Here is a 27,613-nt window from a genome sequence, read left to right on the forward strand (position 1 = left end):
CAAATATTAGCTGCTAGGATTGAAAACCCCATGAGCCAAGGATTTTTCAGGTTTAGGCCTCTGGCCTTGCCTTTCCACCACATAATCATACCTTCAATCGACTACGGATGCTGCCATCCAACTCCAAAACAATCTGCAAACTTTTTCCATATTGAAGACGAGAAAACACAACAAAGAAAAATATGATCAGCACTATCTTCCGCTTGTTTACAGAGAACAAATTTGGAAGCAAGGAAAACCCCCTTATGTTTTACTTGATCTTCCATAGGGAGTTTCTCATGAATTTGGAAGCAAGGAAAACCCCCTTATGTTTTACTTGATCTTCCATAGGGAGTTTCTCATGGGCCAATCACCATGCTAGGGTAGAGAACCTAGGTGGAAGGCCTTTCCGCCACACCAGCGAAAGCTAGGCCACTTTCGTGCTTTTACTTTTAATCTCCTCCCATGCCGAGGCAGTAGAAAATTGACCCAAGGGCATTAAGTTCCAAATACACAGGTCATCCACTCTCAATGTGGGAAGCTTTACCTCGTGAATGTATGAAAATATATTTTCCAGCACCTCCGATGACACCTGTGGCAGAGCCCATTCTCCATTTCTGATAAAATCGCCCACCCTGGCAGTAAAGCGCAGAGAAGATATGTCCGTTTGCTATAGCTCATCCAGCATAGACTTAGGTCCGCACCACTTATCCTTCCAGAAATTTGCCAGATTTTTGTTGCCAATTATCCATCTTTCGTGATCTTCCACGAAACTTCAAACCTTCTTCATGCCCAGGGAAATAGAAGAAGAGTAACTTCCTTTGTGAAAGCAACCATTTTTCTTAACAAAGCTAGCCTTTAGAAAGGAGCTAGCAACCATATTGTTATGCTTTGATCTCCATAATAGCTTGCTCAGCATTGCCATGTTTGTGTCTTTGAGCTTCTTGATACCCAGCCCTTTTCCTCCTTAGGCTTGCAGAGACTATCCCACTTGACAGTAAATTTTTTTTTACTGAATCCACATCACCTGTCCAAATAAAGTTCCTCATCCACCTCTCCATCATTGCGAGAAGAGAGGATGGCCACAAGTATATAGCAAAGCTATGATTGGGAATGTCTGAGATGACTGAGCGAACTAATTTTGCCCTCCCCGGCATAGATAACAGATTTCCTTTCCATCCAACCAACCGCCCCTTCACATTATCCATCACAGGTAAGAGGGCCTTCTTCTTCACTCTTCCCTTAAAAATCTCGACTCCTAGGTATCGGGTAAGGAAGCTGCAAATCTGAATTTCCAAAGTTTCAGCAATGATCTGCTTGCGAGATGGAAACTTAACAACGAAGATTTTGTTTTTTTCAAAACTGATACACTTACCAGAAAATTCTTGATATTGCCTCAGGAAGTTTTTTAAAATCCGAACATACCTCAAGGAGGCATTGGTGAAGATGAAGATGTCGTCCACGAAGAGAATGTGTCCAGGAGTAGGGACACCCCTGGGCCCATTAATTGTTTTCAGCTCTTTTCTCTGAACCAAGCGCAACAAACCCCTAGAAAGCACTTCTTCCGTTATTATAAATAGTATTGGAGAGATGGGGTCTCCTTGTCGCAGACCACTCTCCACTCCAAGAAAACCCTGAGGACCTCCATTCACTAAAATAGAGATTTTTGTTGAGGTCAGAATCTGCTCAAGCCAATTGATCCATTTGTGAGAGAAGCCAAATCTGCGCAAAACCTGGAAGACAAACAACCAAGAAATTGTGTCATATGCTTTCCTTAAATTAATTTTTAGACCAAGGCGACCCCTCTGGTTGCAGAAAACATTAGATTTGCTAGCTCAAAAGTCACACTAATGTTATCGTGAATCATCTTCCCCTTTTGGAAGGCTCACTGTTCATCTAAAATTAACCTAGGGAGGAAGATCTCCAGTCTCAGCACCATCACTTTGGAACTTATTTTGCAAAAAAAATTCCCCATGCACAGGGGTCTGAATTTATCCAGAGTATCAGCTCCATCTACTTTGGTGATTAAAACATGAAAATTGTAATTCACCCCATTAGGCATAGAGCACGTACTAAAAAACTGCCTTATTGCATTGTACACCTCCGTCTCAACCATGGGCCAACATCTCCAAAAAAAATCCTTAGAGAAACTATCAGGGCCAGGGGAGCTGTCTGGATCAAGTTCCCAAATCGCCCTCCTTATTTCATCGTTCCCAGGAAGCGAATCCAATCTATAACAATCAGCTTGATTGAAGACCCTTGGAATACAGTCCAGTAACTCCATGTGATCCACTATTGGAGTGGCTCTGTGAAATCTTTCATAAAAGTCGACAATAAAGTCTCCCAACTACTATTGCCCTTCCACAATTTCCCCGTCATGCGTCTTTAACGATCTGATCATATTCTTGTTTCTTCGCATCTTGATTGAAAAACGAAAAAAATTGAAGTTTCTATCACCAAATTTCAGCCATCTTATCCTAGCATTTTCTGCCCAGATTCGTTCATGGTTCTCGAGGGTCTTGACCATAGTCGTCTTCGCATCAGCCTCCAAAGCAAACAAATGGTCACTCATACCTTCTCTCTCAATCTATTCCTGAACCTGAGAGAGGGCAGTCTTCGCATCTTCCAGCGCTCTGTCAATGTGAGGGAAGGAAGATCTCGCCCAAGACTTCAGATCCCCTTTCAAATGTTTTAATTTATTCATAAGAACGAAAATAGGGGATCCATAGATCCATTCTGACCAGGAAGACGCCACCATCCTATCAAAGTCTTTATGCTCCATCCAAAATTGGTGAAACTTGAAAGGGAAATTGGGAGGGTGCTGACTAATCACAGAAGATAAAAGCAGTGGGGTATGATCTGATGCAATTCTTGGCAGAACCTTCTGCCAGTAGTCTTGAAATTTGGCCAGCCAATCTTCATTGTAAAAGCTCCTAGCAAGCATCGCACAGACATTCCTTGCTCTCCTGTTGTTGCTCCAAGTATACTTCCTCCCAACCGATGGCACCTGGGTCATGAAGCACGCATCAACCATAGCACTGAATTCCGCCATTGAACCCAAACTAAAAGATCCAGGTCCTCTTTTTTCATGTGATTGGAGGGTGGCATTAAAGTCACCAATCATGGTCCACGGAGTAGGGGAAAGAGGGGAATCCGTGACCAAGTTCTGCCATAAAGACCTTCTCTCCACTCTGAAACTGCTAGCATGCACAAAAGTAACTTGCAGCTAGCTGAGATCCCAAATTAGGAAGATCTTGATATGTTGCTCAGATTCCAAAACAAACATAGGAATACACAAAATTTTCTTCCACATAATCTACAAATTAGAGATTCTACAAGATCTATTATTATAGATAAAACTATTATGAAAACCTAATTTATTAAAAAATAAATTAGGGAAATCACTTACAGGCACCATTGGTTCTGCAATACGTAGAAGGTCTGGGTCCTTCTTCTTGACCAATTCCTTCAAGGCGTGCCTACCGACCACCTTCTTCATACGTCTGATGTTCCAAAAGAGGATCTGCATAATGTCACTTCTTGGAAATAGCCTGACGGTCAGATTTAGAGGTTTGCCCTATCACTGCAACTGTCTTTCCCTTCCTTCTAGCACCGCCCTCTGCCCTGACAATGGTATTGTCAAGCTCTATGACTTTTTGGCGATGGATGATCACCCTTCCACCCTCAATTTGGGAAGGGAACAGACCGAAAACTACATGTTCCTCACCATCCCAGTCCTACCCACCCCCGCGATGACTAGCATACATCACTCTATTCTTTCGAGGGCGCAGATTGCTTGAGACCTGAGCCAAATCCACTTCATTCACTCCCGATTCCATAACATCAGCACCTTCCACTAGCTCTTCCTTGTCCTGCGCAGAAGCAAGGGACTCCCTCTTAGAAGAGGAGAAACCAGATTCACCCAGGTCAGAACCAAATCTATACCCGCTGCCAAGTGGATTATCCACCATGATAGGGACGTGGATATTTCTAGCTTGATCGTGGGGAATAGGCAAAATAACTTCAATATTTCCTTGATTCACCCGATTGGTGCTTCCAAAATTAGGATATTCACTTAAAGCTAGCTGAGGAGTCCTATGTAAGGAAGATTTCTTAATTGGAGGGGAAATCTAATTTCTTGCCAATTGAGGACTCCTCTTACGACCTAAAAGAACAGTTGCACCACCAATCTCCTCTGCCTAGACTGGTTCAACGATACAGAGGTTCCCACCTTCCTCCATCGTTGGCTCCTTTCTCTCCTTGTTCTTCTTATCTCTGCACTGGACAGTAGAGTGTCCTAATTTTTTTTACAAAAAGAGCACCTATCGATGTCATCTTTATAGGTGATTCGCTACTTGAAGAAGAAGAATTAATCCTTGCCCGGCTACCTTTTTTTTACCTGGAGTTCCTCCACCTTGGTGCTGCCCAGTTCAATTTCGATGAGAACATGAGCGTAATTCCCCATGGTAGCATTCATCATACGATGGTCAATCTCTAAATGTCTACTCGAGGCTTTGGCCATTGACAATAATATCTTCTCGTGCCAATACTCCATCGGCAGTTCAGGATAGCGAATCCAGACCAACTTGTTTTTGATGTGGTCTTCATGAATACTCAATTCCGGGCGCCATCGCTGGATTCTTATAATTTGGCTTTTAACCTTAATAGGCCTTCGTTTTCACATAGAGGCCATATCGCCTTCAATTTCGAAGCAGAAGAGAATATATCCTTCCCCCAGGGGTACCAAGTTCACCTTACCTTTCAACCTCCAAGTGGACTTCGCTTCAATCCTCACATCATCCATTGAGACATACCAAAAGTTTACCCTGCCAATCAGAGCCTAAGAGAAAGTTTGGAGTTTCTCTTAGCCTCCTGAGGTATGATGATCTTCGTGAGGGATCCTGCAAAAATCGGGTCGGGAAAATCATCAATGTTAGGCAAGGATTTTTTGGCCACAGTAGCATAGGACTGTTTTCTTCCATCCTGTCCAATGATCGCCTCCTCCCCAGTCTGAATCTCCTTCTCAACCGAGCATGGGCCCTCAAGATCCTTTTTCGCAAAAGATGAATTGGCCGGATCCATCCCAGAAGCCGGCAGAGGCACCGTGCTGACAGCCGAGCCCCAAAAGTTAGTAATCCTTCGCTGCTTGCCTTTGTCTGGTGGTCGATCCCCATGGGGTGCAACGCCGCCCCAGCAACAGTCCCTCCTCCACCTCAGAGCTTCTCTCTCTTGAACTTGTCATCTCCAAAAAAATTTTGGAGATGACAAGTTCCAAGTATTTCTTCTAATTCTTCAATAATTTTTGTGAATTCTGGGCGGTTGTCAGGATCATCTTCCCAACAGATCTCCAGGAGAGGAATGATTTGACTTGGAATGTGGTCTAGATTGGGCCTTTTCCCCTGCGAAACTCAAAATGCAAAACTAATGTTAATTGTATTTGATGATAGATTAAAAATAAGTTTGATTTGATTAGGATTCAAGAAAACATCTATAGAAGGAGAAAGATGTGTAGATAAGATAAATACCTGGTCTACAACATAATTTTTCATATATGGTAGACTTGAATGCCTAAATGCATTTTTCCCTCTTAGCATCTCCCATAACGTGATAGAGAAACTATAGATATCAATCTTGTGATCATAATTTGTATTCCTTTTTAAGAGCTGATCAAGATTTCCATAAAAAAATATTTTCAATTAAAAATGTGTTCAAACAGGTTAGTTAGGAGGAGATGATTACCTCAAGAGCCATATAACGAGGTGTAGCAGCCTTGATTTTTTTTTTTTTTTTTTTTCTGTGTTCTTATCCTCAGCTAGCCCAAAATCCACCAATTTTAATGTAGTTTTGTTATTTGTCACTAGAATATTTGCTGCCAAAAAAAACAGAAATAAAGTTAATTTAACTCCAATCAATGGATAGGTATGAAAAGGAAAGACATACAAATAAGCTAAGGAACCATAGGCTTTATTCATTGATCTCAACTATTAAAAATAAAATAAAATAACCATTACCAGGCTTCAAGTCCTTGTGGATGATGTCCTTTGTGCTCCATTGCTCTACTAATATCTAGAGCACAGACCCATTTTGTGAAATCTGTAGTCTCATTGTGATCCTATATATAATCATGGAGCCCTACGCCTCCTATATACTCCATAACTATTATACAAGCTACTGGATGCATAGAGGCACCACTGACCTATTCCCCCCAGCATCCATGAGAGAAAAGCAAAATTTGTTATTTGAGAAGCTAGAACAGTACTCAAATGAAAGGTATAGATTCATGTATAGTTTTACCACTTAGAAACACGGTGCAGAATTAAACCCATGCATCCCTTCATAATAGTAATCTAATGTAGTGAATGACTTACCAGCACTATGTTATCGTGCTGCACTTGAGATTGAATACGGATCCCCCTTTCTATGATCAATTGATTCTCTACCGTTTTGTATATATTTTATGGCAACATCGTCACCATTGTCCCTAAAATGTGATATTTGGTTGAAACCCAATAGAATAATTAATAGAAAGACACTACTGCTATATAATTAGAAGCCTCAACGCTCAACTTTAACCAATAACTCAAAAGAGCAAGTGGGCAATTTGGTAAATGGAAAGTTTTCCCAAAATTAACTGTTTATTGTAGTTATTGATAAATTACTTTCAGGTTTCAACTTTTAAGATGCAACTAAGAGTGAGTGATAGTTGTAGCTTAAGAAACCAGAAAATTTTCCTTCAAACAACACTTTTTTTTGCTGTCCAAGCTTAACCAAACTCCAGGAATTTTTTTTTTTTTTTTTCTCATCTCGACAGAAATAAAAGAAAGAAAACATAAAGACAACTTGAAATGTTAAGTTTCGAAAATTTGTAGACTACGGAGTAATTACCCGACCCCAACTCATAACCAAAGAAGAGCTGATTTTTGCCCCTTCGACTTTGAACGGATCAGTATTAATAACCGTTATTGACTCATCGAGTTCAAAGTCAAACGGGATAAAATCAGCTTGGTTGGAAGCTTGTTCCTCCCATTCCTGGTATTCCTGGTAAATAGTATCAAAGGACTTCATTGTCACTGCAAGAATTGGAGTTGGAGTTGCAAGAGCTGCTAAGACACAGAAGTGAAGCTCGGTGAGAGAGGTGGAAGTGTTCGCTAAGACACAGAAATGAAACTCGGTGGCAGAGTTGGAACAGTTACCACAGGTGTAGATGTAGAAGTGAGAAAGGTATGGTGGCTTCTTAAAGTTATGTCTGAGAAATGAGAACGTACAACAGGCAAAAAAGACATGAGAAAAAAGAGGTAAAATGCACATGAAACAACTGAATGCAGAATGGATCATTTGCTTTGTATGATTCCCATTGTTTGGAAAAAAAAAAAAAAGAAGTGGGACCTACATAACTGAGCTGCCTCCCCCTCCCTGCAAACCCGGGGCCCCACGTTCTTCTTCTTTTTTTTTTTTTTTTTTTGATCCATTTTTAGCTCTAGAAAAGATGGTTCAGTCTTCCTTCCGGCTAATGTATTTCATTATGTCTATCTACCATATTTACACATTAGTGTTAGTTTGACATAGTAAAATGCTGGTTGATGATCAAATAAAGTTGGGTTAAGGAAAGGAATTTTGGTTCTCTATTGCAATTTTTTATTTTGGAAAGAAATGAGTAGAAATAGAAAAGAAGAAAGTGTACAAGAAAAGATAAAAATAAAATAATATTTTTTTGGAAAAATTACACCCGCTCCCCTGTAGTTTACCAAAATTATATGTAGGTCCAAGGGTTTGAACGATGTCCTAGAATGATTCTCGTATAGTATTCTAGTCTGTACGAGGACCTAAGTTTCGATACTTGTTCAACTAAGAGGTGGATGTTGGAGGTGTGTAATCCACTTATTATTTCTCCTAAGTTTTTGACCGACCACTTATCTCTTCCTATTTTTCCTCTTATTCACTTTTCCCCTACTCCTCTCTCCTCACAGTTTATCAATTTTTTATTTATTTATAATTTAACATTCATTTTCTAAAAAAAAAAAAAAAAAAAAAGACATTCCTTTATTATTAATCCTTCAAAATAGCTTTATTTTATCCTACAAAATAGTCAACTCCCATATCTTTTTCTTTTTTCTTTTTTTTTCTTAAGTTCATTTTTCTCTCTCTCTCTCTCTCTCTCTCTCTCTCTCTCTCTCTCTCTCTCTCAATCTCTTCCTATTTTCCCTCCTATTCTCATTTCCCATACTCCCTCTCTCTCCTCAAGGTTTATCAATTTTTTTTTCATTTTTTATTTTAATTATGATTTAACATTCGTTTATCATTAATCCTACAAAATAGTGGATTCCCTTATCTGTTTCCTTCTTTTTTTTTCCCGCTCTTTCTCTCTCTTTCTCATTAAAATTTCTTTTCATCCAAGGAAGACGGTTCACCCACCATCCTAGGGTTCACAAATCACTAAAGGGTTCTAGTACAAGTCCAAAATACCTTTTTAATATCCTCTTCCATTCATATGAAGAACATGATGAATGGATCACAGTAGTTAAAAAAAAAAAACGAGATTTCTCCACCTATAGAGTTATCGAAAGGGTATTTTGGACTTGGGTTTTAGTATAAATATTGTTGGAATCAATTAATTAAAATAAGAAATAATAATTTAAACAAAAATAGAAAATAGTTTATATATATATAAAGAAAAATAAAGTATGGCATTTAAGTAGAGAAAAGAGATAAAGGCATTTAAGTTGGAAGAGAGAGAGAGAGAGCATGATAACAATATTGTTGGTAATCCTGATAGTAAAATTTAGTGGATTACATGTGTTGGGAAAAGGGACGTACGAGAACTTGACCCGAACGCAGGAGGAGAGAGACTCATACTATTAAAAAAAAAAAAAGTAGGATATATATATATATATATATATATAATATATATACACCCATGTGGGGCTCAAATCCACGCGATAGCAAGGTAAAACACAGCTTCAGCAGATCACAACTTGAGAGAACGCATGAGAAGTCGAACTCAAAATCAAAATCCATCTTCAGAGAAATTAATGAAGAGAGCATTAATTACGTTCTCTATAATGGGCTTGTAATATCAACAAATAGGAAATGGTAACTAGCAAGTGGACGAACTACAGGCCAATCCTCAATCTTTTGGTAAATGCTGCGACGCCCTCATTGTTGCCATCACTCTTGTTTCTCTCATCTTCGTCAATGTGAACCAATTCTGATTCTACGCCCTCATTGTGGCCACTCTTAATTTTCTTATCTTCTTCAATGTGAACCAATTCTGATACTTCGCCATCCACAGCAAGATCCTCTTCTGAATGAGACAATAAGTATTCCAACAATGCTCGTTCAATATCTTCTGGATCATACAAGTATTTGATCAATGACAAATCATCTAATAGGTTCATCTCCTCATCTGGGCACTGAACCAGCAGTACTCCACACTTCTTCACTTGCAAACTTCCTCCATAGCCACCATCAATTTCTACTGAAACCTCCACTTGATCCCCCACTTCAAAGTGAGAGCCAAAGCCAACTTTGTGTATCGAGAAACTCAGAAGCTCTCGAATTGTAATATGGCGAACCATTAATATGTCTTGACCTGGTCGAAGTGGACGAGTGGATTGTGGAGGTCCAAGAATGGGACCCCATTGAATATATTTGGTTTTATTCCAGATCACCGGTTGACATGAGTAGTTTCCAGGGCCTTCTACAGCTAAGAATACAGCAGATACATCCAACCCTTGGATCTTGCAATCCGAACAGTCAGATGATACCTCAAAGGATACTGAAAACCCCATATTTCGATGGCTCATCCATTCCGGAATCTCACTTCCGGTACACCAAAATTGAAATTCCCTATGTATATCCTGATCCATACAATTAATTCATGATGTTTAAGTACATTTATACAAAGGAGAGAGAGAGAGAGAGAGCCCCAGGAGGTATCAGAATTGGCAAGGGACCTTCTCCTTAGGAGGCGTTAGGTTCTGACTTCAACTCCTCTTACCTCCTTGGAGACACTCACATGTGGTGTTTAGTGCTCTTCACTACTTTCGGTGAAAGTTGTGTGGTTTTTACTCAACCCTAGTATGAATTGGTCCATGTGATTGTGGGTCAGTATGGGCTTGTGGGACTAGTCAAGCCGAATCTTGGATACCCATCATTAGCAAAAAAAAAAAAATGAGAGAGAGAGAGAGAGAGAGAACCTGGAAAATGCTATTCTTCCTCAAAGTGTTTCCAAGATGGTGGCACCCTTCGATGTTGTAGATGCCTGCTTGTACAGAATTAGAAGTTTCCATACTCTGGATCTCTCCTCTATTGACAAGCAAAGTCGGTGTCTCACCTTCTACAAACAAAGTAAATAAACTTGTTGAAAGCTTTGGCAGTGTTTGAGACCCCTCAAAACCTGCCAAATATAGGCTCCAAAGTGTAGGAAGGCAACTTATTTCATCCGATCTACTACAGAAGTGATCATAGTTCATAGCTAAAAATTTTAAACTCTTTATGTCCTTAAGTTCTACTCCTGTAGGAGAAGATGTGGAACCTCTTGGAAATGACAGTAGTCTCTCACATCCCTCCAAATTAAGAAAGATAAGTTGAGAGAGATCATTGATGTTGGATGGTAAAATTTCCATTGTTGAGCAACCTCCTAGATCCAAAATCTTTAAACTTGATGGAAGCTCTCTCATTAGTTTGAGATCTCTACAGTTTGACAGTGAAAGTGATTCAAGACAAGAAAGAAGTCTAATGCTGTCTGGAAGGGTGCACAATCTGTTCCCATCCAATCTTAAGGTTTTCAACAATGGCAAGCTCCATAAATCATTAGGAATGGTATCTTCTGATAGATTGCAGTAATTGAGATTTACTGATTTCAAAGAGCATAAACCAGAGAAAGAAGCAGGAAGCAGCATAGAAGTATGCTTTGTTCTAAGAAGTGAACTCAAATAACATTGAGGGAATGAAAACCATGAAGTAGATTGCACCTGGTTCGAGCAACCACGGAGATTGAGTACTTCAAGAGATCTCAACATACCAATGCTATCTGGAAGCTTCATAAGGTTATGACAGTTATTCAAATTCAAGACAATAAGCTTGTCAAGATACCCAATGGATTGGTGAACCTCAACCAGGCTCTCACAATCTTCAAGGATCAGTTCCTCAAGATTGGTGACTTCTGAAAGATTGGGGGTTTTTGTTAAGTATCTGGAATGACTAAGATTCAGGATTTGCAACCTTTTAAGCAGCTGCACAATAAAAAAAATATGTGGATGAGAATAAACAAGTATCCATATATATAAAATTCAATCTAAATAAAGAAAAAATGTAGATGCTATTTCATTTATTACCTTGATTTCCTTCCAAACCTCTTCAAGGCTGCTATTTTCCATGTGAAGAACAATAAGCTTCTCCATGTCAAAATTGTCAGGTATAGATTTCAAAGGGAAACCATGCCAACAAAGCCATCTTAATTTCTTAGGTAGATGTTCATATCCTCCCCTTAGGTGTACATAATTGAGATGAAGCAGTCTTAGATTATGCATGTCTACAAATGCTTCAGTATTAAAACACACAATATCCTCCAACTGAGAAATGTTTAATATGATGCCTTCGACGGATTCGGTTCCCTATCAACAAATAGATTTGAATCAGTAGATTCAAATAAACAAATACCCCACCTACACATGCAAACACACACCAAAATAAGGCAGCAGGAGGAACACGAGAGAGAGATCTGCTCTTGATTCAATAATAAAGGCTCAAATCTGTCTCTAAAAGAAATATCCCCAACTGTCTATCCCTTAAACTTAAAGATCCTATGGCTGGCATAGAAGACATAAAAAATAATCATTTAGAAAAAAAAAAAAAAAAAGAAGAAGAAGAAGAAGAAAAAGGAAGACTGTTTCCAAAGCAGCGGTGCAGGGGCAATCTCCCACGCCTATAATTAGCAAAAAGGGGAATGGAAAAAATTAGAAGTGGACGGATTTTAAACAATGCGGAATTAGAAAAAGGAAGACTGTTTTAAACAAAAGCGGAATTGTGGTCATACCAATTTTTAAACAATAAGAGGAATTTATGGCCCTTGATTACTCAGACCTGTACTCCACCGAGTTAAATAAAAATTTTGCCAAAGACGAAGAAAAAGGTGTTTGCTCATACCTTATGTTTCATCAATACATCAAAAACATCCTCTTGTGACCACAATCTTGTACGTCTTCCAGGTTCTTCAGGAGATTCTTCCCGAATAAATTTTTTGGCCATCTCTCGAAGAAGATCATGCATCCTCAGTTTATTGTCTTCGTCAATTGTAATAAGAGATCTTTGAATAAGTTCACGGATTCCAATAACTGGAAAAAGATTGCACCCATCTAGTATTTTAGATACATAGCTTTTGTCCATTCCAATAAAGAAGCATGCAATATCAAGGAAAATATCCTTCTCCGTGTCATCCAAATCATAAAAACTTAATCGAAGTGGTTTTGGTATTTGACCACCAAGAGTACTTTTCAATTTGACCAATGTGTTCTCCCATTCAAGTAAGCTTCTTTTTCCGAACATTAAAGAACCCATGACCTCAATAGCTAACGGAAGTCCTTTAACATTACCAACTATCTCTTTTGAAAGCTCTTTGTATTCATCTGGAGGAGAATTATTGTTAAATGCATGCCAACTAAAGAGTCGGAGAGACTCATGAGAGTCCAACTCCTCTGGATGATAAATATCACATACTTCAGCCTCATTAAGAAAATGTTCATCTCGTGATATAACAATGATTTTACTTCCCATACCAAATGAATCACGCTCAATAGCTAATGCATTTAACTGGTCTGAATGATCAACATCATCAATAACAATAAGAACCCTTTTGCACTGCAGCCTCTTTTTGATGACATTTATTCCTCTGGCAACGTTACTTATTTTAAAGTTTTTCTTCATAAGGACATCAGAAAGGAGTTGTTCTTGTAATTGAATTAGACCAGTGGGTTGTTTTGAGACTTCTTTAACATTCTCAAGAAAACTGCAGCCTTCAAATCTATGAGAAATTCCATTATATACAGCCTTGGCAATGGTTGTTTTACCCAATCCACTAATACCACAAATTCCTATGAGACGAACTTCACATGAAGTACGATATATATATGAATTCAACATGCTTGCAACACGGGAATCTATTCCAATGAGATAACTAGCGATGTTCAATGGTGATCGACTTCGTTTAATTGAAACAACATTGTCAACAATTTTTTGGATAAATTCTGCCTCCTGCCTGCAATTAATAATTCATATTACAACTATAAGGACTATAAACAGGTAATAAGATTGGATAACTAACAAAACTGCATAGATTTGGAAAGAAATTTGGTTATATTTATTACCCAGTGGAAGCGTGGAGATCCCAACCAGAAAGATTAGCCACTAAAGTAAGAGCTACCCTCCACCTCTCCACCTTCTCTTTTTCCTCTTCTTCTTCGAAACTAGTGAAGGCTTGCTCTAAACTGCCGTTCTGTTTTCGCACTTGCGATGGATCCACATCACAGAAAACAGGGAAAAGAGTTAGACCATTGCTGCTTCTGCATTCAACTATCTTCACCAGTTCATCCAAACAACTTATTGAACAAACGAATTTTATTGAGAAAAGGACTATGGCGATCCTCGATTCTTCAATTCGTTTCTCTTTCTCCTCCTCGTTTTTCTTCTTCTTCCTCCTCCTTGTCGCCATCTCTGAAGGTGCGAATCCTATTTTCAACCAAAGCATCGTGGAGGCCATCAATGATGATTTTGTTGCTCTCATCATCTTGACTGAAATTACTCAAGAAGACATCGTAATTCCATCGTGGGATACTGGAAGACGACGAGGACGAAGCACCAACTTCTAGCTCTCTCTCCATTGGGAAAGTCTCTATTAGAAACGGGTTGCAAAATGATCTCTCTCTCTCTCTCAAAAATGATTTTAGGTTATCACTCAGTCACTTGTTAGCCACAGAAATGAATATATAATATAAAAGTCTCCGATACTTTCTTCTCATTTCTACATGCCCTAGTCACAGGTGGTACAGAATTATAGAATCAGATTCTGTGTTTTGATAAAGAATTATAGAATCAGATTTCAGAACCGACAGACATGTATTGATTATTAAAAAGTATATGGCAGGATGGCCCTGATGACCTCAAAAGCCATTGCTTTATTTTAGAACCGACAGACATGTGTTGATTATTAAAAAGTATATGGCAGGATGGCCCCGATGACCTCAAAAGCCATTGCTTTATTTCAGAACCGACAAACATGTGTTGATTATTAAAAAGTATATGGCAGGATGGCCCTGATGACCTCAAAAGCCATTGCTTTATTTCAGAACCGACAGACATGTGTTGATTATTAAAAAGTATATGGCAGGATGGCCCTGATGACCTCAAAAGCCATTGCTTTAAAAAGTATATGGCAGGATGGCCCTGATGACCTCAAAAGCCATTGCTTTATTTCAGAACCGACAGACATGTGTTGATTATTAAAAAATATATGGCAGGATGGCCCTGATGACCTCAAAAGCTATTGCTTTATCGCAACTTGATTTGAAGAATAGTGTTTGAAGCTCCCCTTCGTATTGTTTCTGTTTGTGTCAAAAAATTTTAGTTTTTGTGATAAAATGTCATTTTTAAATGAAAAATGATGTTTCAAAATTTGATTGTAACGATAGTTCTTTCTTTTATAAAATGAAATGAAATGGAGTTTCCGTTCAATCTTGTTTTTTCAGTTTTTTTTTTTTTTTTTTTTTTGTTTAAAAAAAAAACAAAAACATTAAGTGTACCAAACACTTTATTCTGTTTTTCCGTTCCAATAGAACGAAAAAACTTCAAAAACGTTTTTTTAGAATGATACCAAACGGAGCCTGAGTCTTTTTTTTAAACCAAAAACTCAAGTGGCCAGTCTTTTTCTACAAAAGATTGACAATCTTTCATCCATAGAGAGGATCTCGACATAACGCATTGGTTGCAATCTCTGCTTGAAGAGCAGCATCAGGAGGTATGGATGGTTTAAAGATAGATTCTTGTCACATATGTTCTCTTTCCTCTTTAGGGTGTGTGAGTAAAGTCTTCTTGAGCAGCTTTTTAGGAACGAAATTTAGATGTTGCTCGGGTTATAGCCTACCCTTGTGGCAGCCTAGAAATGGAATCTAAAAGGGTATTTTAGAAAATACCATAACCTATGGGAGTATTTGTGAACCCAAAGGAGAAGTGAATTATTCCATTTTTTTGGATGCCAAAGGTTGCAACTACTTGGCTACAACCAAGAAAACAGTCAAAAAAATTTCACTACAATAAATTTGCTCTTTTACGACGGAAATTTTTCGTAGTTAGAATACTCTACGGTGGCAATTGAAATATATACGACAGTTAATGTCCGTCACATGACTGTCATTAAGATTGCCATCGTATTTGTTTACAACAGAATTATGGAATGCGTAGGTTTAGGTTATTAACTACGGAATTATTATACCGTAGCTTAAAATCAAATTTAAACGACGGTAAGTTACTGTAGTATAAAATAATTTATTACTACGGAGTACAATACCGTAGTAAAAGTATCTCTTTTACTACAGAAATATAACGTCGCATAATGTCAATATATACAACGGATGCTTGGAAGTGTATTAAAAAAATACTTTTACTACGGAAATATAGTCCCGTCGTATATAGTAGAAATTTTTTTTTAAATAATTATATTTACATAAAAAATCCCTATAATAATACATCCACGAAAAAAATATTGGGCATATTCCAAGCAAGAAAACTATGTAGTGACCATACTCTCTCCACACTTTGCTTTCCTTGGACCACAACTGGTGAATTGAAGCAACCATGAATTGGTTTTAAATTTGAGGAGAATGAATAACTTCAAAAGCCACAATAAGGAGTGAGAAAATACAAACATCCACAGGACCCCATGGTTCTAGAAACTGGTATTCGATTGGTTGGATCATCCAATGCATATATGAGTAACAGATGGGAGCAATCCGATCAAGCACATAGCTAGCGACGTATAGTGGATTGGTTAATCCAATAGTAGTATTGGGGGATGTCCTTCACTGGATCAGCAAATCCTTTTGTTTTGATTGTCTATTCCATATAGATTCTGATCAATATCCTTGAGGAACCATCCAATTTGAAATACCAATGTCCAAATCATTGTGACCCCACTGATACACTAACACAACTGGTACCTCCAAGGAAAACACATAAGTGGGAATACTAGTGCAAGTTCTACTTCTCCCTTGGTTAGAGCAGTATAGGAATACTACAACAAACAAAAGACTTATATGTGCACCTGAGAAATCAAAGCATTTGCTGATATCTCCTTAGCAATCTCTGTGAGAGTTGACATCCACTTCTTGCCTTCCTTGACAGTGCCATCTGGCAAAGTAATTCTACACACAAGTACCCAAAAGATAATTTTAGAACAGACTATAAAATGAAGACAACAAAAAATAAAAGAAAGATCATTATTGCCATTATATAAAATGAAAAGGATCACCAGTGATGAAAAATAACTTATTACAACTCTTTATAAGATGACATTCTCCCCAGAAGATGTGTTCTTTTGATAAGTCACAAATAGAGAAGCAAATACACTATTTGTTAGCTTAACCGAAACTAAGCAGAAAGTAGTAAAACTAGATATACTTACAACTGTATAATTAAATGCTCTTTGACCAATTGTTAGAGTACAAGTACACAAAAATCAGGACTAAGAGGGGTGTGTTTTGGTGTGCTGGCCAGCCAAGATAGAGTTTTGAAAACTTAATTACTAAACTGCATTTTCAAGGTAGATTTTATCCCATTTAGATTCTATGAGTTTTGGAGTCAAAAAGCCAAGGTACTAAAGTAATACTTTGCACAATCCAAACACAAGAAGTTCAGATTCAGCTTCTTTCTCACCGGTCATCATTGGCAAAGAAACAGAGAAGCAAAGCAAAGACATTGTTGCATCAATAAAATTCCATCTGTTTCAAGCTTCAACAATTTGTAATTTTCAAGGTAAAATTAGTTTAAAGAAAGCAAGAAGGAAACAGAAACTCAACAACTGAAAAACAAGGGTTGGAATAAGGAAAAGAAAGAGAAAAATATTTAGTTGTGTAAAAGAAGATGAATCTTAACAATAAAACCCTCTTATCAAAAGCTGGAAGAAGAGCAAAACAAGGGAAGGGGATGACTGCACAAGATCCCAATAGAAGATTCATAAGCAATTCACATGACAGGTTGAGAAAAATGATATTAGAAGGACACAGATGTAAGACTCCAAAGCGGCATATTAATCAGATTCAGAATAGATCAGCAGCCATGCATCAGAAAGGGATAACTGTATTCACGTTCTCATCCTCAACGCTCTAGTATGTATGATAATCCTGATATACCAATCGAAATCATAGAAAAAGATAGACAATGCTTCAGACCATCCTAGTTCATGAATTTCAACATAACAATGCAAACACATGTACTTGAATTTCAGTAAACTAAAAGTGCCTCAGAAGCTGTGTAAGGTTTTTGCTGGTTTTCCACAGTTCCAATATATATAAATACACAAATTCAAGGGAGAATACAAGTAACTAAAAACCTGCGGCAATGAAGTGTCAGAGTTGATAAACATCACCACCAATAAATCAGACAGGGATAACTGTACAAACCCAAAATAAATTAACATTCATAATTACCTTCAATTGTCTTCTAATTATAAAACTTAAAATACCAAACTAAAAAGCAGGAAGGGAAAGAAGGTTACCTCCAAGCAAACTCTGGATAGAGATTAAAATGGTTCTCACTTCATAAGCTGATGACCATTTATCCTGTAATTTAGACAGATTTTGTTTTGGTTCAGATTAGATTTGAAACTGAGACAGAGTAATCAAGAAAAGAGTGGTATATCTACCTGAAGGATGTCCAAGCAAATGTTACCAAAGACATCTACATTAGGGTGGAAGCAGCTTGTTTCAAATTTGAACTTGGGAGGTTTGAATGGGTAATCAGTTGGAAAAGATAGTGAGAGCTTGTCATCTGTTCCTTCAAAAACAGTAGCTTTGCTTCCACAGATTGTACCCTTCCAGCAGAATATGTTGTCTTCCTCAGGAAAAGCAGATATGCCAGCATCCCCACTCATCTGCACATAATAAATCAAAGATAAAATTGTTAACAGATCTGAAGGTAAACTACTGAAAATTTTTAATATGTAAAAACAATTGAATGGTTTCTTACCATTAGGGCCATCAATTCTGACTGTAGCCTGTTCAAATGAATCAGAAACAGGAAAAGATACAAATGATAAGATAGAAAAGATGGAATTGAAAATAAAAATTTAAAATAAGTATCCAAAACGGAAGAACACTAAGTTCAACAGAAATCCCCGAACCCAAAACTCAAAGGCAATGACAAAATACAAAATTCCCACAGACAAGAGCTCAAATAAATCCAAACTGAAACTAAGAACTCTAAAGAAAAGCCTAAAAATATAGAGAAATTCAAAAGCTAGGGTTTCTTTTGTGGCGGAAGGTCCAGGGAAAGAACGTCAAAGAAAAACCCAACGTCAAGATCCACAGGCAGAGAGAAAAAGAAGAAGAACCAGAAGGATCAAGAGAAACCAAGAAAAAAAAATTGGGACAGATGAAGAAAATCAAAAGGACCAATAACAAGAAACCAGAGAAATTAAACAATAAAAACCTTTTCAGAACAGATTGGGTGTCGACGCTCTTAGCGACAGGGGCACGCTGCTTTGAGGTCGCCACGGTAGGTGTGGCACTGGTGTGTTGCCTTGGTAACCCTGAGTCTCAGAGTAACTATTAACGGTAGCCATTCTTGAGAGAGAGAGAGAGAGAGAGAGAGAGAAACTGGCGCTACTTCTCTTCCAGATCTGAAAGTAAGGACTGAAAAGGGCTACTTCTCTTCCAGCTCTGAAAATAAACGAATGAAAAGGAGGCTGCGCGGGATTTTGTGAGTATAGGGCATTTGCTCGCTTGAGAATGGATTTGGGGAAAAACTTTTCATTTGGCGCGAAAAATGTTATTTTCTGACCAAATACTATGGACTTCTCTTCCCTTCGTATACAATTTATCATACACTACGCAAGATAAGCGTCTGTCATATTTACATTATCTAATACTATAGAATTATTTTTTCGCCACATTTACTTGACCAGATACTACGGATTTTTAGTGCGCGTCATATATGCTTGACCAAATATTACGGAAAAAATTAACCATCATATATAGTAGAATGGATGAGTTATTTTCTGAACAGATACTACGAACTTTTCTTCCCATCATATACAATTTATCATTTACTATGCAAGATAATTGTCTGTCATATTTATGTTACCTAATACTACGAAATTATTTTTCCATCATATTTACTTTACCAGATACTACGGATTTGTATTGAGCGTCGTATATGCTTGACTAAATATTACGGTAAAAATTAACCATCGTATATAATGGACATTTACTACAATATTTTTATACCATACTATAATATCACCTATTACTACGGTAAAATAAGCCCGTCATATTTTGTAGACTTTATATGACGGTATTTTTATACCATCATAAACGGTTTCAATTACTACAGTATATATTTTCCGTAGTAAAAAAACTGTAGCAATTGGCTCATTTTCTTGTAATGTACAACTCTACGAGCAATGTCAAAGTAGAATAACAACAAATTGACATATGAGCTTCCAAATGAAATACCCTTGTCGGTTGCCAGCCAAGGGGGATTGCCATATTTTCGGGAGTCAATGGTGAAAGAAGGGGGTCTCATGCCCATCCCTGATCTAAGGGACCAAATGTCATATAAACCATTCTTGCCGCAAACTCTGGCATCAAAAATTCCATTTTTCTTTGCTCAAATTGAGGACTTGAAGAAGCTCTTCGGTGTGGTGGATAACACAAACATGGATGAGTATATTCAAAACAGCCTCAAGCTATGTGAGAAAAATCCCAAGCGAGGTGAGTCGTGCACATGTGCAACTTCTGCTGAGGATCTCATCAATTTTGTTATTGAGAAATTAGGACACCATACAGACATATGGAATACTAAGAGTGTTGAATGATCTTATGAGAATGTCACAACTGGATCTATGAAGCTTGTATATGGAAATTTCTCTAAATCACCAAGCTTATGCCATTGTCTGCCATTACCATTTCAAGTCTATTATTGTCATGTTCTTTGGAAAGTAAAAGTATATGCAATTGAACTAAACACTTGGAAGAGAGTGAATCATGTGATCATGGCATGCCACTATGATACATCAACTTGGAATCCAAACCATCTTGCTTTTAAGCTATTGGGTTTTGGCCCTGGCCTTATTGAAGTATGTCACTAGATAAATGAGAATGGAATGGTCTGAACTAAGTCTCTAGGTTGAATAGCATTTGAAGATTTGATCATCTTCTAGTTCTCTTGTTTGTGTTATACTGTAACTGCTTATGTTATTGAAGGATAAATCAAGATCTAGTTTCATTTACTTATTACATCTTTCACGTAATGAAAGTGGAACTATTCAAATCTCCTTTCGGCAACAAAACCTCCATTAATGTGTCTAGTTAGAACTTAGTGAAAGAAAAATCTCTGAAACTGCATTAGAGAAATAGAGATAAGGTGTGATTCAAGAATGGACAAGCGGGGTGGTAGAGACCTCAAAAGCGTGGTCATGGAGACGATGGATGGTCTGGGAGGGGCGGGCTTGCGGGGCAATGACATCATAGAGCTGAGGGAATGAAACGAGAAAGAGAACAGGGGAGGGGTAAAATTAGAATAATAAAAATCAAAGAACCCCCAGTGAAACATTTGTGAAACATGAGGTACTCAAAACTTAATTTTCCAAATGTTGGATACCTTAGATGTAGTTTCACCAAACGTTGGTACCCAACTGTAATTTATCCTTTTTTTTTTATTACCTAAGACTATGTTATTTTCTAGAAGGGACATTCCACATCTAATATTACCAAACTTTTCCCAGAGGTTTACGATATAACAAACCTAGCCTGTCTACTCTACTTATAAAGCTCGAACCTGATTTGGCGATTTCAAATTCCCCTTCCACCTCAACAGTATCGACTCAGGCTACAAACCCATACCGATTCAATTGTCTCTCTCTCTCTCTCTCTCTCTCTCTCTCTCTCTTAATCTCTGCGGCGGCCGTCACAGCCAGTGGCTGCATTTGTTTACATTGCAGGAGCTCAATCACAGAGACAAGGCTGTTGCTAATAACTATCAATTTTCTTGGTGAGAATCTCTTCAACTTGGGCATTTTTTTGGAGTTAAAAGGTTTTAAGTATGTAAAGCTTAATCTTTGTTATCATTTTTGTTTTTCTTTCACCTACTATGTCCTGTTTTTGCTGTTTACTTCAATGATTCCTTTTCAGCTTTGTTCTCCTCTTCCATTAGTATACTGGAATAGAATTTAAACGCATTTCTTGTAAATTTGTTATTCCTATAAATATGCCTTAGCGTGTTGGAATCCCACTGCTTATGATTACCAAACTCTTCACTAAATCTCGGATGTAATGTAATCTGTTCTTTTCTGTGTAGGAAACTTATTAGTGTTAAATAAGTTGGGCGGCTGCCGGAGTCTTGAAGACTTGACCAGACAATTTAGCTGCCATTCCCAGTTAGTTTTTCTCCTCTTTATTAGATACGCTAAGAATTAAAATTTCATTCTTAAACTATAAAATATTGATCTGTTCAGTTTTAGTTGTGGTCTCAGGTTTACTTTCTTGGTCCTTTTTTTTTTTAATGGATTCCCCCACCCCCAAAAACTCATGTTAATTATCTTTCTCAATGCTGAATCCGTTTGATTGGTTCCTTTCCCCATTCTCTTATGTGGGTACGCTTTAACTTATATCACATTTGACATTATTCTTTTTATTTGCATGTTTTGTTCTAGCTTGAGGTGTTATTTCTGCTCATCTTGAACCATGAACTCGTTTCAAGTTCTCATCCAACCATATCCCTCTACTATAACTATGCCATCTATGCGCATGCACCCGGTATACTCATTTTCGTATTTTCCCCCTCATGCGTCTGTCAAGACTGCAGTCCCTTCTTCTTCCCAAGATCTGGAGAGAAGGGTCCCTGAGAGGGATGAAATTCGTCTAGGGTTACCAAGTAAAGGTCGCATGGCTCAAGACACCTTAGATCTTCTCAAGGTATTTTTCTTGTCTTGATTCTTGGCCATGCTTCTTTGATTTCACTATATGTTGCTCTTTTGGTTTCCTAATGTTAGTGTTTCTTTCATTTTTGTTCTACCTCTTGAAAAGGATTGTCAACTCTCTGTTAGGCAGGTGAATCCTCGACAATATGTTGCAGCAATACCACAGGTGCATCTGTAGGCCATTATTCTTTTGGTCCTGATAGAAGCTTAAAAGCTTAAATATTATTGTGTTTGCTCTACTGTTTTTATATTCTATTTGTGATTATTGTTTTCAATAAAATCCTCAGTATACCTGTACTCTCTCGGGGTGTGTGTGTGGTGGTGGAGGTTGAGTGTGTGCATGTTTATCCATGTGTGGCTATGTGTTTGTCGCATCTGCAAGTCACTTTTGCTGTGATAATTTGCATTCAAAATCAAGATGTTGGTCCTTATGGGCACTCTTGTTGCTCTTTTATGATAACTGAGATTATGCTTCACCTATGATGGATCTTATATGGTGGTGAGAACTCTGTTTCTGTTGAATGAATGCTTTAAATGTTGCCTTTGTTGTCATAGTCTTCCATATATATGCTGTGGGATCAAAATGGGGCTTTTTATTGCTTTGTAAATATGTACTGAGATACTTTAGTGTATGTTGCATTTATGTTGTCAGCTTTGTTGGATTTTAAATGGCTAACACTCCCAAGTAATTTGGCTTTCCTTGCAGACCTTTTTACCATGACATGAACTTGATGAAGCACACCTTAGAAGATAAAATAATATCATATTTTTTTTTTTTTGTTGCAGGGGGTTACTTCAGTAACTTTTAGTACAGAGAAATATCTTCCCTTTCTGGTTTATATGAAACTTAAAATGCTAAGAAAGAGAGCGTTCATAATGGTTTAACAAACTCAATGCATACTATCTACCAAAAAACTCATGCATACCATCACATGCTACCAGACTTGTTTGGATAGTTAATTCTCACTTGGTAATGGACCTAATTTGTAATACATCTCTTTCAATTGAGACACCACATAGAAAAGGATTACTAGATCAACATAAATTTTTCTAATTATATTCAAGTTACCCTTCATTGCATGACAAACTCTGGAGAGGACTGAGAGGCATAGTGGAACAAATTGTATGCCATGGCCCAAATGTCTTTTCTGCCTAACATGCTGCCTCCTTGGATTGCCATGCCACAAAAATTACAATTTGATTCCATATCACACTGTTTGTGGATCCTATCAAATATCCAGTTTTCCCTACATTCACAAAACTTCCTTGGATCAACATGATCTTGGTCATTGCTAGTTTTATCTCCATTGCATTGTTGATATACTGGAGCATTTGGGTCATTTTCTGACTATTGGACCTTGTTGGCATGTGTGTTCTGTAGAGAAACCCCTTTTACATATAAACAATGTTGATGATATCTCATTTTGATTATTATCACGGCGTCAATATGCTAGGGGCATCTTTATCATATTTCTGGGGTCACTGGCCCTTGCTAATATGTCCAACATGTGAACAAACCCTTTTGCAGCATTGGTGGAACTTGCCAATATGTTCAGTGTATTTGCAGATTTTTTCTGAACCGACCTGACTTGATTCCATTTTGATCTTTTTTTTACTCTGGCTATGGTAGGGGCAGCTTCTACTCATTTTTACAGGTTAGCTGGATTCAGCTGATGTGTTTTTTTTTTTTGGGTAGAAAGCTTATGTGTCATGCCAACCTCAATGCATAGTATTTTGTATTTTATCAACTTTAATTATAGGCAGTTTCATATTAGTATTTTTCATATGGGGAGTTTAAAAATGATTTTAAGCAAATTGACCAAGTGCTGACCCCATTAAAAGAAATGTTTGGAATGGTAAATGTGTATTTGATTGTTGTAAGCAGTTGTACCTACCATCTTCTTGCATGTATGCAATGCAGTTGACGTAAATATTGTTATATTTTCAAATTTATTTTTTTAATGCTTTGATGCAGCTTGCAAACTTAGAAGTCTGGTATCAACGACCCAAGGATATTGTGCACAAATTGCTAACAGGAGATTTAGATCTTGGTATTGTGGGTTTAGATATAGTCAATGAATATGGACAGGTAAGCATTGATATTTTAATATGTTGCTGTGTTACTGAGCTAGAGGGTGGCCTAGGCGTAACTGTAAAGTTGCTCCATTGTGACCTAATGGCCATGGGTTCAAGTCAGAGAACATTCTCTCTGCTAAACAGGGGTAAGGCTGCATACATTATTACCCTTCCCAGGCCCCGCAGTGGCAGGATCCCGTGCACTGGGTGCGCCCTCTTTACTGTCTTACTAAGCTTACTTTGTTTGGGCAAGAGAGGTCCTTGCTTTCTTCCCTGGTGATTTGGTGTTTTTCCTTTTAAGTATAATGGATCCCCCACTTATACATCATTTTATACATATTTCTGAGTATGAGAGCTTAATTTGAAACAATAAAAATGATTAGGATGAGATTCTGTTTGCTTAACATGGTATCAGGACAATACAAGTACAAGGATTTTTTTTAAGGATTGAACATATGAAGCTGCCAAATATAAGTTTAAAAGAAATAGATTGCGTCCTTTTGCAAAATACCTTTTGAAGTCGAGGATGCTGAGAAAGATGAATGGCACAAATTGGAAAAGGGAAAATAATCATGTTTCAGAAAATTTCAAATAAAATGCTCATGAGCATTCTTTTGGTTTCTAAACTAAATACTTACAATAGTTTTGTTGCTTAGGCTGATCACCAGAAAATATACTTTCATTAACAGATTCATTTTTTTTTTTTTTTAATTATAATTTGGCAGGGGAATGAGGATTTGATCATAGTTCATGATGCACTTGAGTATGGGGATTGTCGTTTATCCATTGCAGTGAGTAGCTAAATTGCTAATGGTTTAACAAAAAGGACACTGAATCTTAGCTATTGCCATTTAGTTTCTACTTCTAAATTGCTAATAGTTGTTTCATCATTTTCAGATTCCTAAGTATGGGATTTTTGAGAATATAAATTCATTGAGTGAGCTAACCCAAATGCCTCAATGGACCAATGAGAAGCCTTTGCGAGTCGTTACTGGTTTTAATTATGTATGTTATATTGATGATTCTATTGTCATTTCTGTAGTCTATCTATTTTACTTTGATTTTCAAGAATATGTTTCCATGTTAATTTGTGGTTAGATGGTGCCTTATGGACTGATCTCTTCCCATGCCTCCACAGCTGGGTCCTAAATTTATGAAGGAGAAGGGAGTGAAGCATGTCACTTTTTCAACTGCTGATGGAGCATTGGAGGCAGCTCCTTCGGTGAGAATATCTCGACTATATAGCTGTATTTATGTGTTATCCTGCAATGTTCTTTATTATTATGCTGTCTTTATTTAATCCAAACGAATGACTTTCATGAGTCATTGAATGCCCTCTAACCCAAGCGAATGACTTTCATGGTTTTTTGTTCTCATGTGATTCTTTTGGTCCTAGATGCGGATAGCAGATGCTATTTTGGATCTTGTGAGTAGTGGAACAACACTGCGTGAAAATAATTTGAAAGAAATTGAAGGTGGAGTTGTTTTAGAAAGCCAGGTAAATTCTTTTAATCCTTCTACCTCATATAGTGGTAGGATTGTATTTACTGAAAGAGTCCCAGCATAGATGAAGCAGCTGATCTTGTATTTGTAAATTTTCCATATTCAGTGTTGGCCCCAAAAATTGTAGTAACAATTTATACTCACGACTATGTTGTCTAGGGATGTTCTCCAGGCTGTTCTTATTGCAAGCAAGAAATCTCTGATCCAGCGTAAGGGTGTTTTGGACATTACACATGAGGTGCTTGAAAGACTGGAGGCTCATTTGAGAGCAGCTGGTCAGTTCACGGTGGGCACCTTTTGTCACTTGAAATAATTTCATTTTTCTCCTTTTCAATTTTCTGTTTTTCGCTCATGCTTTTAATGGCAGGTAGTTGCGAACATGAGGGGGACTAGTGAAGAGGAAGTGGCTAAGCGAATTGTAAATCAGACATCATTAACCGGGTTGCAGGTGAGGTTCCAGAATGGCAGCTACTGTCTACCCCACCCCAACACCACCCCCCCCCCAAAAAAAATAATAATTAATTTGCGCTTCTTACTATTTTAGGACAAGTTTTGTGTGTTCTACTTGAGGGCAGCATGAGGTATTCAAGAGGCATGCTTCCATGTGCTTTCAAGTTTACTCTTGAGAAAATTTAGGACAAATACTAAGAGTTGTCTGGATATCTTCTTGCTTTCTTTCTTTCTTTTTCCTTTTCTTTTTTTTTCCCAACTGTTTCTTTCGCCAATTTAATGTGTATATGCAGGGACCTACCATAAGTCCAGTCTTCTGTAAACGTGATGGGAAGGTTGTGGCAGACTATTATGCAGTTGTCATTTGTGTGCCAAAAAAGAAACTCTACAAAGCCGTTCAGCAGCTGAGAGCAGTAAGAGATGCTCATTTTTCTTTTGATATCTCTACTTAATATTTTTTTAGTCGTTTGTTAACCTGGATCACAAAATGGAGGAAAAAAAAATTTCGTCCTTATGTTTTTGTGTCGTACACTAGACTTGTGTTAATGTCAATGTCAGAGCCCTCAGTTTAACCTTTTCAATCTTGTCTCCCTTTCCTCTCTTACGCAGATTGGAGGAAGTGGAGTTTTGGTTTCTCCTTTGACTTATATTTTTTATGAAGAACCTCCAAGGTGGCGTTCGCTTCTTACAAAGCTTGGGCTTTGATCTTTCTTCTGGGAGATGTCCGTGCAGTGCAGATGCACATTTTTGTTGCAGTTTGAGTGCTAAGTATTTCCAATTGAATGCTTCATGAGGATGACAAATGCTCCTCTCCACTGGATTATGTTATATTGATCTCAAGGTTTCCCTTGTATTTCCTTGAAGCCATTTGTTATTGACGTAAATATATTTGAATGGCCCTCATTAGCCACTGAACTCTGCTTTGTTTGAAACTAGGCTTAGTTTGAAACATGCGTCCAAACAGAATTTGTAACCGTAATCCCCCTTAGCCGATCCCATTGATGGCACTCTCTTCTTCCCTTCATCCATGTCGACCATGAGTCGAATCCTCTCTCTACTATCAAGACAGGAAGGTCATAGCCATCGACAAGGCTGACATTGTAGAAGTCCACTGGGTTATCAAGGGTAATTCTGCGAGTGTTTCATGCGGAGCTCCCTTGGCACCAGCACATTGTAAGATATCCCTGCAGTTGCTAGTTAGGAACCTTCTTGGATGCATTGGAGCATCCACCTAGGAACCCGGCTGGTACTCATTAATTGGCCTACTTTTAGAATAAACAGAGCCTTGTTGAACACCAGGTCAAAGTGATCCTGCCATTGTTCTGATGCGTGCTCAGGCATGTGGGAAGAGAGAAAATAGAAAATGATAAATACAAACTTACAATAAAAGATAAAATAGGTAATAGATATATTTTGGCT

The 27,613-nt window shown here is 37.8% G+C and overlaps 2 protein-coding genes, 1 non-coding gene and 1 pseudogene across 4 annotated transcripts; 1 reads left to right on the plus strand and 3 right to left on the minus strand.

Annotated features, from left to right (window-relative positions):
• Positions 1–8,722: 8,722 nt before the first annotated feature.
• Positions 8,723–14,131, minus strand: LOC122079581 (disease resistance protein RUN1-like). Its single transcript, XM_042646165.1, has 5 exons — positions 13,344–14,131; positions 12,127–13,234; positions 11,316–11,594; positions 10,176–11,213; positions 8,723–9,836 (listed from the first exon to the last, which is right to left on the minus strand). Exons 1-5 carry the CDS (start codon positions 13,760–13,762, stop codon positions 9,090–9,092), a joined length of 3,591 nt encoding a protein of 1,196 aa, XP_042502099.1. The 5' UTR covers positions 13,763–14,131; the 3' UTR covers positions 8,723–9,089.
• A 1,529-nt stretch (positions 14,132–15,660) lies between these two features.
• On the minus strand, positions 15,661–19,036 carry LOC122080037 (annotated as a pseudogene).
• Positions 17,409–17,496, minus strand: LOC122080487. Its single transcript, XR_006140780.1, has one exon. It is a non-coding gene; the product is annotated as a small nucleolar RNA snoR20a (small nucleolar RNA).
• A 1,994-nt stretch (positions 19,037–21,030) lies between the features above and the next one.
• Positions 21,031–27,109, plus strand: LOC122080035 (ATP phosphoribosyltransferase 2, chloroplastic-like). Of its 2 annotated transcripts, none has more exons than XM_042646891.1 (13): positions 21,031–21,237; positions 21,544–21,622; positions 21,899–22,160; positions 22,272–22,331; positions 24,141–24,254; positions 24,967–25,032; positions 25,139–25,246; positions 25,380–25,463; positions 25,638–25,739; positions 25,917–26,030; positions 26,112–26,192; positions 26,488–26,607; positions 26,804–27,109. In XM_042646891.1, the coding sequence occupies exons 3-13, from the start codon at positions 21,930–21,932 to the stop codon at positions 26,897–26,899; spliced, it is 1,176 nt and encodes a 391-aa protein (XP_042502825.1). In that variant the 5' UTR covers positions 21,031–21,237; positions 21,544–21,622; positions 21,899–21,929; the 3' UTR covers positions 26,900–27,109. The 2 variants fall into 2 exon arrangements, with proteins under 2 accessions (XP_042502825.1, XP_042502826.1); XM_042646892.1 differs by having other exon boundaries at positions 22,044–22,160.
• The last annotated feature ends 504 nt before the right edge of the window (positions 27,110–27,613 follow it).

This window comes from Macadamia integrifolia, chromosome 5 (assembly GCF_013358625.1).
Source record: "Macadamia integrifolia cultivar HAES 741 chromosome 5, SCU_Mint_v3, whole genome shotgun sequence".
Classification (NCBI taxonomy): Eukaryota; Viridiplantae; Streptophyta; class Magnoliopsida; order Proteales; family Proteaceae; genus Macadamia; species Macadamia integrifolia.